The following is a 15,610-nucleotide window of genomic DNA, read 5'->3' on the forward strand; positions in this document are numbered from 1 at the left end:
GCCGAGCGGGAGCGCCCCCTGGCGGGACGGCGCGCCGGCCGCGCGCACAGCGCCCCCTGCGCGCGCTCCCCTCACAGCCCGGGCGGGCGGGCGGAAGCGGCGGCGGGACCGGCGCGGTCCGTGCGCTCGCGTCCCTCACCTCCTCCCCGCCCGCCTGCTCACAGCGGCCGAACGTGATGCCGGGCAGGGTCCAGGGCCGAGCCACAGGCGGCGGGGCCGGAGAACCCGGGCACTAACTCCTCTCTTGAGGAAGGAGCTGGACAGGCACGAGCTGATCCCTCTGGAGATCCCAGAGGCTGAGGGACAGTCGCCGTGGGCAGCAGGTATTGCCGCCTGTTACAGGGGAGACAAGAAAGAAGTACCAGTGCTAATTCTGCACATGCGTCTTATTTTGGGGTGGGCATTGAAGTTTCGGGTTGCTTCCAAAGGACACACAACTTGCAGTGGCCATTGCAGGGGATTTTTCAAGCCGGGACGTTGGGATTAGGAAGCGATCCCCAGCGTGAATTATGTTTAATTAAGATGGTGAATGACAGCGTGTGCTCCCCACCCTGCTCCAGGAACGGGAACGGACCAGAGCGAAAGCCCAGGCAGAGTGAGGGACTTCAAGAAAGCAGCAATGAGCTGTGTCAGTGAATGGACCCTCTCTGGCTCCTCAGTGACCCCAGTTTTAATACAGAAACCAACAAATTCTTTTTTCAGGTTTGGGCTGGAATCTGGTTTCATAACCCAAAAGTCCGACTTATGAAATATTTCAGAAAAAGTAAATTTCTGGACAAGCCATGTGATTAGAGATGAGAGATCCTGTGAGCTGTTGTGCCTTCCTTACTCATGTGTCTCTTACCTACCATCCTGTTGATGCCATTTCTTCTGCAGAGCCTTTGGGCTTCTGCACATACCCTGTGGGTCCCTCTTCCCATATGCCTAGTAGCATTGTTCTTCTGCCAGTTCTGTGCCTCCCAGCCCTCCTTCTCTTCCTTCATCCTCATCTCCTTCATTGCTCTGCTGCTATCTGCTCAGTGGTCTAGATAATTCATACTTCACACTTCACAAAATCAATGTATATGCTCCCAGGGATGAAAGAAGACACATCAGTGTGTTTCCTCAGCAAAAGGCCTTGTCTCTAAGCAGTGCCCCTTTCTCCTTGCCCTCATCTCCCTTCTCTCAGCTCTTTTGGAATTCACAATGCTATCAGTCATACCTAAAGGTTAAGCTTCAGAGGGCAGAGATCAGCCCTGTGAAAACGTGACCTCACTGATGACTAACTTTTATGTTAAAAGAATCATGGGGTTTTTTTCTCAGCTGTTGCTTCAGACCTGGGTGATGGTTGCTCCTAAGCAGTCACATCCTCTCCTGGGGCAGCTGTGGCAATTGTGTGTGTCACCTTGTCAGTGGTTACCAGGCTTGAACTAAATCCTTTCCTCCACTGTTGTTTCCTCCAGTGTTGTCCACTTTATGATGAGGGGATATGCCTTCCCTTCCCTCCTCGACTGATGAAAAGGCTTTCCAGCACCAGGGGAATCAGAGGATCTCACACAGAGACGAGATGGCCACAACTGTCTATCCCAAGCCCGCCCTCCTACTTCTTCCTTCTCCCTTCCCTTTGTTCTGTCACTGGCACCCCACGACCTCCAACTGATAAAGCACACGCTGTGAGCTCCCTTTGGCGTATCAGCTTCACGATTTTTCCTGGGAACCCTCCTAAGGCAGCCAAGATCAAGAACAAAAGAGAAGTACTTTCTCGGTGCCTCTCCATCCCCCCTCCGAGGCTGTGCCCTAGACACTCAGCTGCTGTCAGCACAGAAACATTTACATCTTTTACAGCACTCCAGCTCTACTTCTCACGTTTCTCCCCCAGCTAACACCATGGCCATTTCAGTGTGTGCCTGGGGGCAGGGCTTGGGAAAGGACTGGGGAATCACAACTTGAGTAGTTTTATGGGTCTGTTTGCACTGAAGGGCCGTATCTCAGCTCCCTGACTAGCTACAGACCCAAGAGAAACCCCCTCTGCATTGCTAACCTGTCACCAAAGTGTATGCCATGAATCCAGGGAAGCGTGAGCTGGGCCTGGCTGGCTAGGTCCTGGGCTCCTTGAGGCAGTGCAAGTTAATTCCTTGTGGTGTTTAACCACAGCCCCATCTGCTCCTGCTTGCTAGGTGTGAAACATCCCATCCCCCATCCTCCCCTGCCTGCTTCATGCATTTCTGCCCTGCCCTAGACCAGTGAAGGAAGCCAGATCCTTCTGCATCCCGGGCCTCCCAGCCCCTGACTCACATCGTTCCCCACTGCCCCTCTTTGTTTCTTTTTACCCTGTGGTCCCTCTCTGCCTGCTGGCCTGTAGCTGGGATGCAGGGAGAAGCCTGACAAACCCATCTTTCACTGCCTTTGTGCAGTAAATGCCCTGGGTGTTCTCTGAAGTAAGCAGCAGCTTATGTCATGAAAGAGAGAAACACAAAACTGCAGCCTTGAATCTGAAGCTTGCTTTCCCTCTTTCCCAGGTCTTAATGCTGCTGGCTTTGTGTGATGTTGCGTAATGAAGCACTGCCAGAAGACTATCCCCTTCCTGGACTTTCCAAAACTGAATCCACCATTTCCTGCCTATGTTTCCAATTTCTAGTCTCCTCATAGGTACCTGTCCTCACTGGAGCCTGCAGCTTCTTCAGTGTGGGATCACCTACAAGCTTTAGTCCTGCGTCAAATCATTAATAAGGAAGGGGTAGTGAAAAATCCCATCTGAATTTCAGCTCTGTCTCTTATTAGGGTGTGAACTAAACGGCTTATTTTTAGCTGGATCAGCAAGCTGAACTGACTTGAGTCCCTCACACTCCTGTGCCACCCCAAAGCAGAGGGTGGGAATGGGAAACTGAGGGGGAGCAAACAGCATAGGCCAGGCTCAGCATGGCTTAAACCTCCATGGAGCCGCACCACGGGCTCCTGCTGTGATATCTTAATGATTCTTCCTTTTCCTTCTCCACACTGTGTGTCTTAATTAGCCTTTCCCCCTCCTGTGGGCCAAACTGCTCTGCTTTCTTTTCAATCCTCCTTCCTTGTGCTTTGCCTCTAACAGTGTCTTTCTACTGTACACTTCAAAGGCTTTACTTGCTGCATCTCCCCCATGCTGGCATTGGCTGGTAACACCCCCAAAGCAGGCCAGGTCTGCCATGAACTCATAGTCATCGAAACGGTTTTGGGCCCTTTGGATTTGGGTAAGAAGCAGGATTTGGGAGGAGAGGTCAAGGATTTTCAGCATTTCACCTATGAGAAGACTTAGTAACATAGGAAAAAAAAGGGGGTTAAAGGGACCCCTCCTCCACTCACCCTCCCCAGAGAAGAGCCAGCTGAGGGCAGAGTGCTTTTATGTGCAAGTGGGAGGGAAGGAGAGTGTTAGGATTTCAGAGGGAAATGCTTTGATCTTGACTTTGAATCTCCTTCAGTTCCCAGCTCTCCCCCACTCTTCCACCTATGGCCAGGACCACAGGATGCTGCCAGTACTCCTAGTCTGTGCTCAGTGCTATGGTACTTCACTTGCTGTTTCACATTTAATTTCCTCCTGTGCACCTGGGAGCCTCACAGAAGCCTGGTGGAGCAAGAGCACAGTGTCAACACCAAGTTCAAACTTTCCTTCCCATCTCAAAGAATGGGAAGAAAAAGGGAGCCCAGTTGGACAGAAGCCAGAAGGGAAAAGAGCCCTGAGATGAGCAGAGGTGAATTAGAGATGGGACCTACTTTCAAGGCTCTGGTACACCAGGGCAGGGGGCAGGCAGACCTGGCTCTCCTGTGTGTCCTGGTGCACTAGACTGGTCAGTGCTGAACATGACCCAGAAGATGAACTGGGAAGCAGTAATCATTAGGAGAGGGACAGGGAGTGGCTCTCAGGAGACAGCATTGATGTCCCCTGGTCCCACAAAGAGTTATTTTAAGTTGGAGAGAGAACAGCAATGAGAGCCCTTAGTGTTTTCTGCAGGATGGGAAGAAGGTGGCACTGATGGGTGCTGGACTATGGGGAACAACCCTGAGTTCTGATTCACTTCAAAGGAAGAGGACGATAGGGTGTGGGAGAGACTTAGGAGCCTCCAGTCTCTTGTCCAAAGTGGGATCTAATGTGTAGACAAGTTCACCACTTCCCTTGGGCGGAGTCCACTTCTGGCTGGGCCTTGCGCTTAAGCTGTCTTAAAGTTCAGGCCAAATACTTCTGCCGTCTGTGTTGCCCTTTTTCCTCAGCTGAAGTCACTCCTTTTAACTGCTCTCCCTTGCTGAGGTTGTTGCACTTGAATATCCCTGCCTGACAGTTCTCACTTCAGCACCACTAAATAGATTTTTCGCTCACATCATCTCTTATTTATAATTCAATCACTCCAGCTCTGCTACTCCTGGCTGAAAACTTCCTATAGTTTGTTACTTTCCCTTTCAGTATGATGTGAGCAGACCTGTCTGCCAGTGTCCAGCACTGTCCCAGGCATGCACAGACTGGAGGGTGCATCACAGGACTTCTCTGCAGAGCCCATCTCTGAGCACCTCTTGGGCTTCAGCACAGACATGAGGCAGTGGGTTCAAAGATGGTTTCAAGTCTGGGATGAGAAGTACCAGATAATGTGAATGCCAAAACAGGGCTTCTGTCATTCACAGTAAACCAGTTACTACAGAAATTTTGGTGGACTTCATGTTTTCCAGGTCCCTCTTGGGCAATATCTCACCAGAACCCCTTGAACTTCCTTCTCCCTAAGACTGGTGGGCATATTGCAGCTGAGCAACCCGATTTCTGTTGCCAGTTCAGGCTGCAGGCTCTGCTCATTGCTCTTTCCTTGTGGAGCAATGCCAGGCACAGGAGAGAAAGCAGACAAGGCGGTAGACACTTAGGTCCCTCCTAAAAGCTCCCATGCTCTCATTTCCATCAGCCCATCTATAGTCCCAGCTCCCCTGACTTCCCAGAGAGACTCTAATTCTGCAATGCTCTGGAGGGAGAAAGGTGGAAAAAACAGAAGCCAGGGCACCAGCAATGGCTTGAAGAGGATAGACATGTCAATTTAGCCCATGTATAGATCATAAATGGTCATAAAATAGTGTGGGTCAGTCTTTTCCAGCTCCAGAAGTGGTTTTGGCAACTGGCCCACAGCCTGACCTGCCCCAAATGGCATTTGGCTGCCCAGGTGTTTCAGCTATATCCTATCTGAATAGTCTCATCTAGTCCACCCTGGACAGCCCTGCAGTAGGTAGGGTGCTCTGACTCCCTCCACTCCTGGAGGTCCCCTAGGTGGGACTGGGGAACTTTCCTGATAGGGTGGATAGCTGAGTGTTTAAATGTTTACCCCACGTGTGACACTGTCAAGATTGTCACATTCCAGACAGAACCCTGTCTTATTACACAAGAACTCAGCACCAGGTCCTTGAGACATCCTTTCTCCATCCTTCCAACAAGAACTCTATCTGCTGAACAAAGAGGTTGCTCTTGACCTGGGAGAAATCTCTGTGCCCAACCTTGGATCAGTAAAACCTGCCTTACAGCATGTCTGGTAACATGGTGCCTGGAGACCCCCCACAGCTGGACATCCCAGCACCTTTTCTCTGAGCCTAGTCTGGGAGAGAATGGGCTGCAAGCAGGCAGGTTAAAACGCAACAGACAGAAAAGCTTCTGATAGCCATAGCTAAACTGCAAAGGTCTTCATGGTTATAATGCTGAAGCATCCTGCACCAAAGTAGGAAGCACTCTGGTCCCCCACTGAACTCCTCCAAGGAACAGAAAAATGCTAACTACTTGTTTATAAGCTGGAAGCGGGTGTGTGCAGTCATCTGCATAACAGAACTACCCAAGCTGTCTCTTTGTGTGTTTTCCAGCTCCTATGTTAATCACTGACCCTGCTGACTCCGGCATTTACCAGTGTCTCACTGCCCTGTGAGCACTGCTTTGCATTTGCAACCGAAGAAGTTAAAAGGATGAAGGATGAGAAGGGAAGCTCAGCAGCTGTGGATATGAACACCAGCCTGCCAGAGGGGAAAAGAGCCAGGATTGGACAGGTTGAGAGAGTGGAGCTGGCTTTGAAAGATTGTCTGAAGGGGATAAAGCTCACCAGGGAGTGGTTTAGGTGTCTCTTCCTTGCACTATAGCTTCTCTGTGTCCAGTGAGAGTGACCTCTTTGAGTCCTGAAGGCCATTGTTCAGTGTCACCTGGGCTGATGACTCCTAACTGAGGCTGGGAGGACTCTCAAGCAGCCAGTCCACAGCTTCCAGGGAGCCCTTTCCTCTGGTCAAACCCTCCTTGCCTGGCCTCCCCCTGCATTCCTGGGATCAAATGTGAGACAAGAGAAGTGGAAAAAAATGCTCTGGGATATGTGCTTCTGGGCAGTGAAGGTATGCCTTGATTTGTGTGGCAATGCTTGTCCCTGGACTACAGTGGAAAGGAAGGCAGCAAGAGAGGGAGCTGGGCACATTTACCCTTTGAAATATCTTTGTCGCTTCTTGAATTGCACAGGAATCCTATACATGGTGTCTCTGTGAGCCCTCCTGCCCTCTCATTGCCAAATGCTGCAGCAGAAATGAGTGCCACAGTGAAGCTCCCCAAGGGCAGAGGCATCTGGGGCAGGAAGCCCTTGCTGTCTCTTGCATCAGGAGTTACTTTGTGCCCCTCACTGGATTTTGGGCAGTTGTGGAAGGTTTCAGGCTGGTCCCCAGGGATAGGCTGGGGAGGGGGAAAGGAAAGTAAATACTACCTGCCACCAGAGCTCCACACACACAGGGGACATAAAGCACTGACGCAGTTAGCAAAGATCCCAACTCTTCCCTCTTGACCAAACTATGACCCCTGTCTGGGCCTGTGGACCCAGGCCTCACACCCAAGACCAGATGGGCTCCTTGGATTCCTGTTTTGGGATAGTGTAGACTGGGATGAGACAGATTCTGGAGGAAGCTCTAGAGTTCTGGACATGTGAAGAGGCCCTAGGGTGGAGGTGGTGTTGGCAACTTAGCAATGCTGGAGCGAGGTGCCTGATGTGCTGGCTGTTTGCACAGCCTCACGTGATGCCCAAGAGACAGGATGAAGCCATTGTGAGAGTAGGAGTTAAGGAGGGGGACCTCGGCCCCGAGATTAGGCTGAGGAGGCAGCAGGGCAGAGATAATGGGGAGAAAGACAGCTACACTGAGGGCCCAGGCACCAGCAGGCAGATGTAAGGCTGTCCAGGAGGCTGCCTAGAGCTGAGGACAGGGAGAAGGTTTCTGTCATTTGGGTGCCTCCCACAGACAAATGAGGTTTAGATGGGCAGCTTTAACTGCCTTAGGAGCCCAGGGTTCCTACCAGCCTCTCCTTGCTGGTGAAGGGGCAGCACTCGGGAAGAGGAAAGGACATCTCCTAGCTAACAGGAGAGAAGGACCGTGACCTCATCAGGAGGCAGCCGGGAGAAGGAAGCAGACATACGGGACGTGCCAACCCTTGGGCTGCAGTGACACTCACCTAGGACCTGCCTGCTCCCCGTGGGACTCGATGGGTGCCCCGCGCAAGCGCCCAGCTCCCACCCCGTGGCCCCAGGGGGCTCCGCCACTCGCAACAGGTCTGCAAGCCCGGGCGAGGTGTGGGGCAAGAGGATGCTTCGGGGCGCAGGGTGCCAGGGCGCTTCGGGGCGCAGCGGGACAGGGCGGCCCGAGGCGGCGGGCCCTTTAAGTGCGGCGGCGGCGGCACAATGGCCATTATCACTTTAGCTTTGGAAGTGACCCCCGGCCCGCTCCGCTTTCATCTGGGCCGGGGCCGCGGGGATGGCCCGCTTCCTGGCGGGGGAGGGGAGGGCGGGGGCCGGCGGGGAGGGGAGGGGCGGCCCGGCCCGGGTCGGCCCGGCCCGGCGCCGCACGCGGCCGCCTGCTCCCGGGGGTCACTGCGGGGCTGGCACCGGGGCGGCCGCGGCTCCGCGCCGCTTCCTGCCGCCGCCCTTAAAGGTGCGGGGCGGCCCAGGGTGCGGGCTGGGCGTGACTTGACCCGCGGAGTCAGGTGAGTGCGGAGCCGTGCTGGGCGCCGTCGGGGCCGCGGCTCCTCGCCATCCCTTCCAAACCCGCGGGCTGTCCCGCTGTGGCGGCACCATCTCCGACCGGGCGTCCAGTCCCGTCCTGCCCTCGGTCTCCGCTCGGCAGCTGCCCGGGCACCGGCGGCCTCTTCCCCGGCCCGGGGCTGTGTGTCCCTTTGTCTCCTGGCGAGGGGAGCGGCCGCCTGTGCTCCCACCCGGGGTGCGGGCCCGTCCCCGTCGCGGGGCAGCCGCACAGAGCCACCTCCGCCGCCTTCGGGGGAGGCGTGAGCAGCCGCGGGTGCCTGGGGCTGGGGGTGTCTGTCAGGCGCCGCTCGCACCCGAGCGCTCAGTGCCCCCGCCCGAGGGGCGGCGAGGCTGGGCTTGGCTGCAGCGCTTCGGCCTAGGTTAAGGTGGGTCTGAGGCTTTTCCCTGTCCCGGTGAGCGACGCCCCGTTTGTGAGCTTCGGGGGACGTGTGGATGTTGGCAGATGGAGCGGGCATCCTGCTGCCTTTGCTGCTCACCCCTGGAGCTCCTCCGGTGATATTTCTAGCCTAGACAGTTCCTGGAGACTACCACTTCTGTGCTCCTGCTCTACGGTCCTGGTAGCTCAAATATCCTTCTCTCAAATGAGAGCCATTACTACTGGGGTGGCCTGAACCCGCAGCTGGGGCTGAGAAGTGAGCCACTTAACCCAGGTGGGCTGGAGTGCATGGGTAACCCTGCTCCTGTGAGGTACCGGGGTCCTGGGTAGTTGGGGCTGAAGTCTCCTGGATTCTTGCTGGTGGGAGCATTTTTGGGACTGGCTGGGGGAACTTGCACTACTGGATGCCACCAGCCCATCAGTTTAGGTGAGGGAACGTGACCTGCAGCTGTTTCCTTATCTGTTACGATGCAAAAGTGGCCAGGTTAGGTAAAACCTTTATCAGCAGCGAGAAGCTCCCTTGGTTACTTCTTGGTGCTGAGGTAGTTTAGTGAACACTTGTCTGTAGTGTTCAGCATGCTTCCCTGGGCGTGTGCAGGGAGAAGTGTTCCCTTTGCATCAGGTCCTCTATGCTGAGAGCTGCTGGGTTTGATCTGGCCATGCACCAAGCACCCCAACTTGTCTGATTTCTGCTTCTGATTTAGCCAAGCGCCTCTCCGCCTACCCCAGGAGCTCTCTGCTGCTGATTCAGCTGTGGGTTTTGCCTTAAGATTGCTCTGGGCAGCAGGAGCTGACAGTGACATTGAGGCTGTAGATTTATTGCTAAAGAAAAGGATTAATGGCCATTAAGCTGTGCCTCCAGCTCTTCCTCTCTCTATCTCCCCTAGTCTATAAGGGGGTGGGAAATGCCCACTAGGACAGAAATACCAGGGTTGTTGCTGATGCTCTCTAGCCTGTGTCAAGTATATCCTCAACCTCTCCAGGGAGAAAAAAGTCTGTCTTACTTTTCTTGGCTCTTCTGGTGGGATAGTGCTCAGCAAACCTTGGCTGCTGGAAGTAGAGGTTGCTGGCCCCTAAAGCATTTGGCAGACCACAGAGAGGGAGGACTTGGGCTCTGTCAGCCCTATAAGTTGCCCTGAGTTGTGCCTTTGTTTCACCTTCTCAAACACATGTCACTCAACATAGGCTTAGTCAAAATTTTTATAAACTAGTGTAAGTTTCTACAAACTTCTAGGAAAATAACAATGTAGACCTGACCTGAAGTGACAATTCCATACCTTCTCAGACCAGGATTTTAGGACTAGTGTAATCTTCCCTGCTTCACAGCTGTGTGCATTCTCCTGTGTTTGTCTCTAGTAACTGATGCCCTACAGCTGTGGGAGCAGCTGTAAGAATGTTCTGGCCTCTGACATGCAGGAGATTGTGGAGGAGTTTGGAGCAGGGGAAGGGATGCAATTGGTGACTACCTGTGATCTGATTAAAGGCAAGGGGCAGCAGCAGCACGGAGGCTTCTTGTGATGAAGAGCCTGTATGTATCCATGTGATTCTGTGGCACCTCATGTGGTTTGGTCATGGCCAGAGGCTACAGATGTTACAGCACTAATAATCATCTCTGCAGCAAGGCTGAAAATTGTGAGAGTTCAGGCAGGACATCTGCTTTACTGCAGAGCTGCTGCTTTTCCTGCTTCTGCTGTTCCTCATGTACCCCACAGCGCTGTGAGTGCATAGTGATAACTGTGAAGTGTTGAGAGAAGGTGAGCTCTGGCTGGGCTGTGAACTGAGCAGGCTGTAAAGTGATGCTGTACATATTTGGCATGATATGAGAATGAATCTTAGGAGAAAATAGAGGAGATTTGGCTTCTTGAGTGAGGTGTTGTGGTCCTCAGGAGAAAACTGGCCCAAGAGGGAGAGAGTAGGCTAGCTGGGGAGAGGCCTGAGCCTGACAGTGAAAGGATGCTGAAGAGGGCTGCACTGATGAAGCTGGAGTTAAGACCTGTGCAGCTATCATGAAAGCTCCTGGAATGGTGGAGAGAGAACCACATAGGAATCCAAAAGCTGGACAAAGAGGGCAGTGCAGGTTTGGCCCTTTGTATTTCATGAGTGGGTATTGGCATGCAGAGGGGGAGGTAGGACAGGACTGGGACCTGCTCAGGCAAGGAGGAGCATTCCATAAAGACTTTGATATACCCACTCAGTGCTTGTACCCTGTCTGTACTATTGGGTTGCCTCAAAAGTTCATCTGGTAGTTCATTTAGGGGAAGCCCTCCTTTTGTGCCTTCTCCTTAGCTGGTGGTGTGTGTCGGCTGAGCAGCAAGTGACATCTAGTGTCGGCTCAAGCAGCAGTAGCCATGGCTTGGGCTGGCTCTCACTTCCATCCCAGATTTTGTGACAGTTTTTGGTGTGGGAAATGAGTGCAGCTGCAGTGCCCTGCTCTGAGGGAGAGAACACGCTCCTTTCCCCTTCTTCTGTTGAGCTTGAACAGCTTGAGCCAGGTGCATCTATGGCCTTACTCTGAGTGGTTCTGTCACAGGTCCTTTCCTGCAGAGATGAACACTTTCCCTTTGAGCGAAACTCTTCTCTCTGGGTGCTGGTAGGGGAGTAGTACAACAGAAATGATGGAACTACTACTGGAAGAGGTAGGGGTGATGCCAGACCCAAAGCCAGGTATGCAGTGGCAGGAGGTGACCTGGCTTCTCACCCCATGGGTGAGGTCACTCCTTAGTTTTAGACAAGTGGAGGCTGTGTGCCACATGTGCTGCCCACAGGAGGTCACTGGTGAGCAAGCTGAGCCCGTGTCTCACTCCCAGGTCTGCCTGGTGAGGACCGAGGCTTCCTCCTTAGTCCTTGGAATGTGCATGGTGGCCTTTCCTCTACCTTTTTTCCCCATCCTGTCCTTTGGGCAGGAGCTGGACCTGGAGGCCAGGCCGCTGCCAGTCTGGAGGGTGCACTTCATTTCCAGTGACTTCTTTCTTTTTGCCATCCTTCAGGATGATCCAGAGGCACCAGCTGGTGCAGTCTGTGCTGCAGGAGCTACAAGAAGCCACCGAATGCTTTGGTCTGGAGGGCCTCACCAGTGCTGCGCTGGAGGCGGAGAGGACCTTGTCATCTTTCTCCCTACCTGGCTATTGTGGGAGTCAGTTCCAAGAGGAGCTGGAGGTTGACCGAGTAGCCAGGAGCCTCTATCCTGAGGATGCCCCAAGTAACATGCTGCCTCTCGTTTGCAAAGGTGAGGGAAACCGCCTCTTTGAGGCTGCCAGTGTGCTGCTCTGGGGCAACCCCAGCCTCAGCCTGGAGCTGCAGGTGCGTACTGTGGTGGAGATGCTGCTGCACAAACAATACTACTTGAATGGCATGATTGATTCCAAAGTGATGCTGCAGGCTGCCCGCTATTCCCTCTGCACTGAGGAGACCCCAGAGATGACCAGCCTCCCCATGGCTATCCTGGAAGCCATCTTTGATGCTGATATCAAAGCTACCTGTTTTCCTGGAACCTTTGCCAACATGTGGCATGTCTATGCTCTTGCCTCAGTACTGCAGTGTAACATCTACTCCATCTATCCTATGAGCAACTTGAAGATCCGACCCTATTTTAACCGGCTTATCCGGCCCAGGAAGTGTGGCCCACGAACCTCCACGCTACACATCATGTGGTCTGGGCAGCAGCTTTCCCAGCAAGTCTTCAAAGCGCAGTACTTTGTGGCTGTGGTTGGCCTGGAGGAGCTGGAGCCCACAATACCTTCACCAGAGCCTCCTGTCCAGCCCATGAAGACTCTTGAGCTGCTGAACAGTGACCCTCAGTTGACCTACTCCAACCTGCGTGACCGCTACAGCATTACCAAGAGCACCTTCTACCGCTGGAAGCGCCAGTCTCGTGAACACCGGCAGAAAGCGGCTGCCAGGTTTGCAGCTAAACATTTCCTCCAGTCCTGCTTTCAGGAGGGCAATGTAATCCCCCTCCAGCACTTCCGACAAATGTTTCCAGAAATCTCCCGATCCACGTACTATGCCTGGAAGCATGAGATGCAGAGCATGGTCAATGGTGATGCCTCTGCTCTGTCTGAGGCCCACAGGTTGCAGGAACTTCACAGGGTTGTCCCAAAAAAGGCTGATGTAAATGAGCCAGCAAATCCACAGGGGAGCTTAAAATCCTCAAGTCCTTCCCTAGATCCCATTCAAGCAGGAATCTTTATGCAAGGAGCCAAATCCTACCTGGAGAAATGCATTTCCATGAACACTCTGGTGCCTTACAGGTGCTTCAAACGCAGCTTCCCTGGCATCTCCAGGTCCACTTACTATAACTGGCGAAGAAAAGCAATCAAGGAGAACCCCAACTTCAAACACCCCCAATCACCCTTGGATAACCAGAAAACTCTGGCTATAGGAAAGCCATTCCTGCAGTTGAAGCCAAGCAGCGTGCCTGTTAGGAAGAGACGGAATGGAGACCGGTCAGCGTCCAGGAGTCTCCTGCAGCTCCATCCTTCTCTGTGCTGGAGAAAGCAGCTGCGAGATGTGGCCAGGAGGCAGGTCCAGCAATGGCAGCTGCCGTTCTGCAAGTACCGCCTGCGCTATCCATCTCTCTCCTCCACAGCCTACTGGTTTTGGAAGGGCAGTGGCCAAACCATTTGGCAGCATCGTCTGCCGTGGAGCAGCTCCAGCCTGCCATTGAACCGTGTGGCTTCCCTGGCACCTCCAAAAGCAGAGCCAGGCCTCAAACCGCAGTGCCATTTGGAGGCAGCCACCAAGCACATAGATAAGCTAGTGCCTGCCATGCCATACAACACCACCGTTTCAAGCTATGCCATGTCGGAGAGAGCCAACAGCCGGATGTTTGTGATGGATGTGATTGCCACTGCCCAATTCAAGGCACAGGCCAAGCTGTTCCTGCAGCAGCGCTTTGAGTCGAAGACCTTCCCAACCTACAAAGAGTTCAGTGCCCGCTTCCCGCTCACGGCCCGTTCCACCTATTACATGTGGAAGCGTGCTCTGCACGATGGGCTGACATTGGTGGATGCCTGAGCACCAGCTGCCAGCTTGCTTGGCCACAGCTCCTCTGCTGATGTGCCCTTTGGCTCTCTGGTGGGGTGCCCAGGTTGGGGGCCTCGCTAATTTTTGTTCTGGTTTGGTTTTGTTTTGTTCCTAGTCTCTGGCTTTCTTTTTTGTGTGGTTCAATCAGGTATGGGAGCATCCTCACAGTGCCTATTCCCAGAGGCTGGAGGAGTGGAAGGAAAAGGCATTGAGTATCCCAAGGGAGAGAGGCCAGGTAATTTTCCTCTCTTTGTGCTCAGAGGATGAGCAAGGGAGGTAGTACTGTGCCAGTGTCATGGGATGCTGCTGGGCCTCATGAGATGGAGGATGTGAAGGTCCCTCTGTTCTGGCAGTTGCTTGAATGAGTAATGCAGATGTGCAGGATGAGTATGGAGGTGCCATAGCATCTCATCAGTGTACAGAGTAGTACTGGCTCAGCTGTAGGTGAGGAGAAGTTTGGGGAGTGCTCAGCTTTATGTAAGAAGCATCTTTGGTCTGGGCTTTTTCCAGCTAAAGACAATTAAAGCTTCACTTGGGGTGAGTGAAGCTCTGGCTTTTAATACCAGTCTGTGGCTGACCTGATCTTTCCTAGATGGAGCAGAGGCTGGTAGATGAGGGTTTTTTGTGTCCTCACTGTAGTCTGTATGCTGGGCATGCTAAGCTATGAGTCAGTGTCTTTTGCAGGCTCTGGAGAAGCTGTCCCTGACCTTCCAGGTCTTGTAGCAATAACTTTTCATACAAACCATTCTCTCAGCTGGCAGCTGCCTTACTTTTCTAGGGTCTCTCTTCCCTGATGTCTAGGAGAATGCAGAGACTGCAACTTGTGTTCCCAGTGTCCCTGCGTCCCCTGTGCTGTGCTGCAAGCAGGATGGATGCCTGTCTCTTACTTGTAACAAACCAAAGTAATAAATACTCTTCCACTCCTAGTCCTGTGTGGTTTCTCATTCTCACTGCATGATTTCTAGGCAAGGTTTCCCCTCCCTCTCTGCTTTCTAAAACGCAAATGGGCACAGAGAGCCTGTACACACCTCAGTCCCTTCTCCTGAGATGGTCTTCTTCTGCTTCCTAGTTCCTGGTGGGTAGTGTCTGCTGCTTGATGTCTCCTCTCCGGTGGCCTGGCTGGAGCTGTGCTCTCCTTGGTAAGAGCCTAAGGCTTGCCTTCCAGAACAGATGCAAGGCTGGAGATAACCCAGTGTGCACAGCCCTGTGTGACAGCAGGGATGCAGTGACAATGTCTGAGATGTTGGTGGTGCTGCCCTGAATTGGTGGTGGTGTACTGGGAGCTGAAACCAGCTGTTTGCACCTCTGCCCCATGAGCATCTTGAGGCATAAGGCTGAGGAGGTCTCTGCCTGACTCCAAAAACCCTCGTCCCCTTAGTGTGTGAGTTTTCCTGTGGTGTCTGTCAGCATGGCTGTGCAGGACTAAGCTGTAAGATGTCTAGGGCTGGCTGATACCACTGAGGGTTGTGCTGACAACTGCAGTACCTGGTCTTGCTTCCCAGGAAGCTGTCAGAAGTCAGAGCAACCTACAGATGTGGGGGGAGAGCTTCCCAAACTCTGCATTTACAAGGTGGGTTCCTGAGTCAGCAGGACTGACTCTTGTCTTACTCTCAGGCCTTTGACAGGGCATTATGAGCTTTGGTGACTATGTTATGAGGAAATGCAATACACAGGTGGTGTGTCTGTCCCAAATCCATCCCCCTGCTCTGTCACACCCCCTCTTCCCAAACTTGTTTGCAAATAACTTGTTTTTCCTTTAGGTGTCTGGAACCTGTCACTGGCTGCTACGATCCAGTCCTGTTCCTAACGTAGTCTGGCTTCACTCCCTGTGAGCCTCCTAGGCAGAGGGAGCCCTATGCTAGAAAGTTCTGCTGAGCTTTCTTCTGCATCAGCCTGTAGGAGAAAGGGGTGCTCAGGGTTCCCTTAAGGTGAGGCAGCCATGTTGAACAAGCATCTGGGGCATGTCTTGAGAAACCATGTAGCTCCTTGTCCTTGGCAATGGGAGAATCTCACCACCACCCACCCACTCCAGCATGTCCTCTGTGGTCCCAGAGGAGGGGTTCTGGGGCACTTGCTGCTTTGGGAAGGGAAGCACAGAAGGAGCAGGGAGCTGCTAAGCAGTGCTGTGTGCTGCTGCAGAGAGCCCTGGGCTCTGTGTCAGGAAGTAATTGAAGTAATTAGC

The 15,610-nt window shown here is 53.3% G+C and overlaps 1 protein-coding gene across 1 annotated transcript; it reads left to right on the forward strand.

Annotated features, from left to right (window-relative positions):
- The first annotated feature begins 7,810 nt into the window (after positions 1-7,810).
- VRTN (vertebrae development associated) lies at positions 7,811-14,332 on the forward strand. The gene is made up of 2 exons (XM_058835687.1): positions 7,811-7,969; positions 11,391-14,332. The coding sequence occupies exon 2, from the start codon at positions 11,392-11,394 to the stop codon at positions 13,417-13,419; it is 2,028 nt and encodes a 675-aa protein (XP_058691670.1). The 5' UTR covers positions 7,811-7,969; position 11,391; the 3' UTR covers positions 13,420-14,332.
- The last annotated feature ends 1,278 nt before the right edge of the window (positions 14,333-15,610 follow it).

The sequence above is a fragment of the Poecile atricapillus genome, chromosome 1 (genome assembly GCF_030490865.1).
Source record: "Poecile atricapillus isolate bPoeAtr1 chromosome 1, bPoeAtr1.hap1, whole genome shotgun sequence".
Taxonomy (NCBI): Eukaryota; Metazoa; Chordata; class Aves; order Passeriformes; family Paridae; genus Poecile; species Poecile atricapillus.

Coding starts and splice junctions, on each gene's coding strand:
- VRTN (XM_058835687.1), top strand. CDS start 11,392: ATGATCCAGAGGCACCAGCTGGTGCAGTCTGTGCTGCAGGAGCTACAA.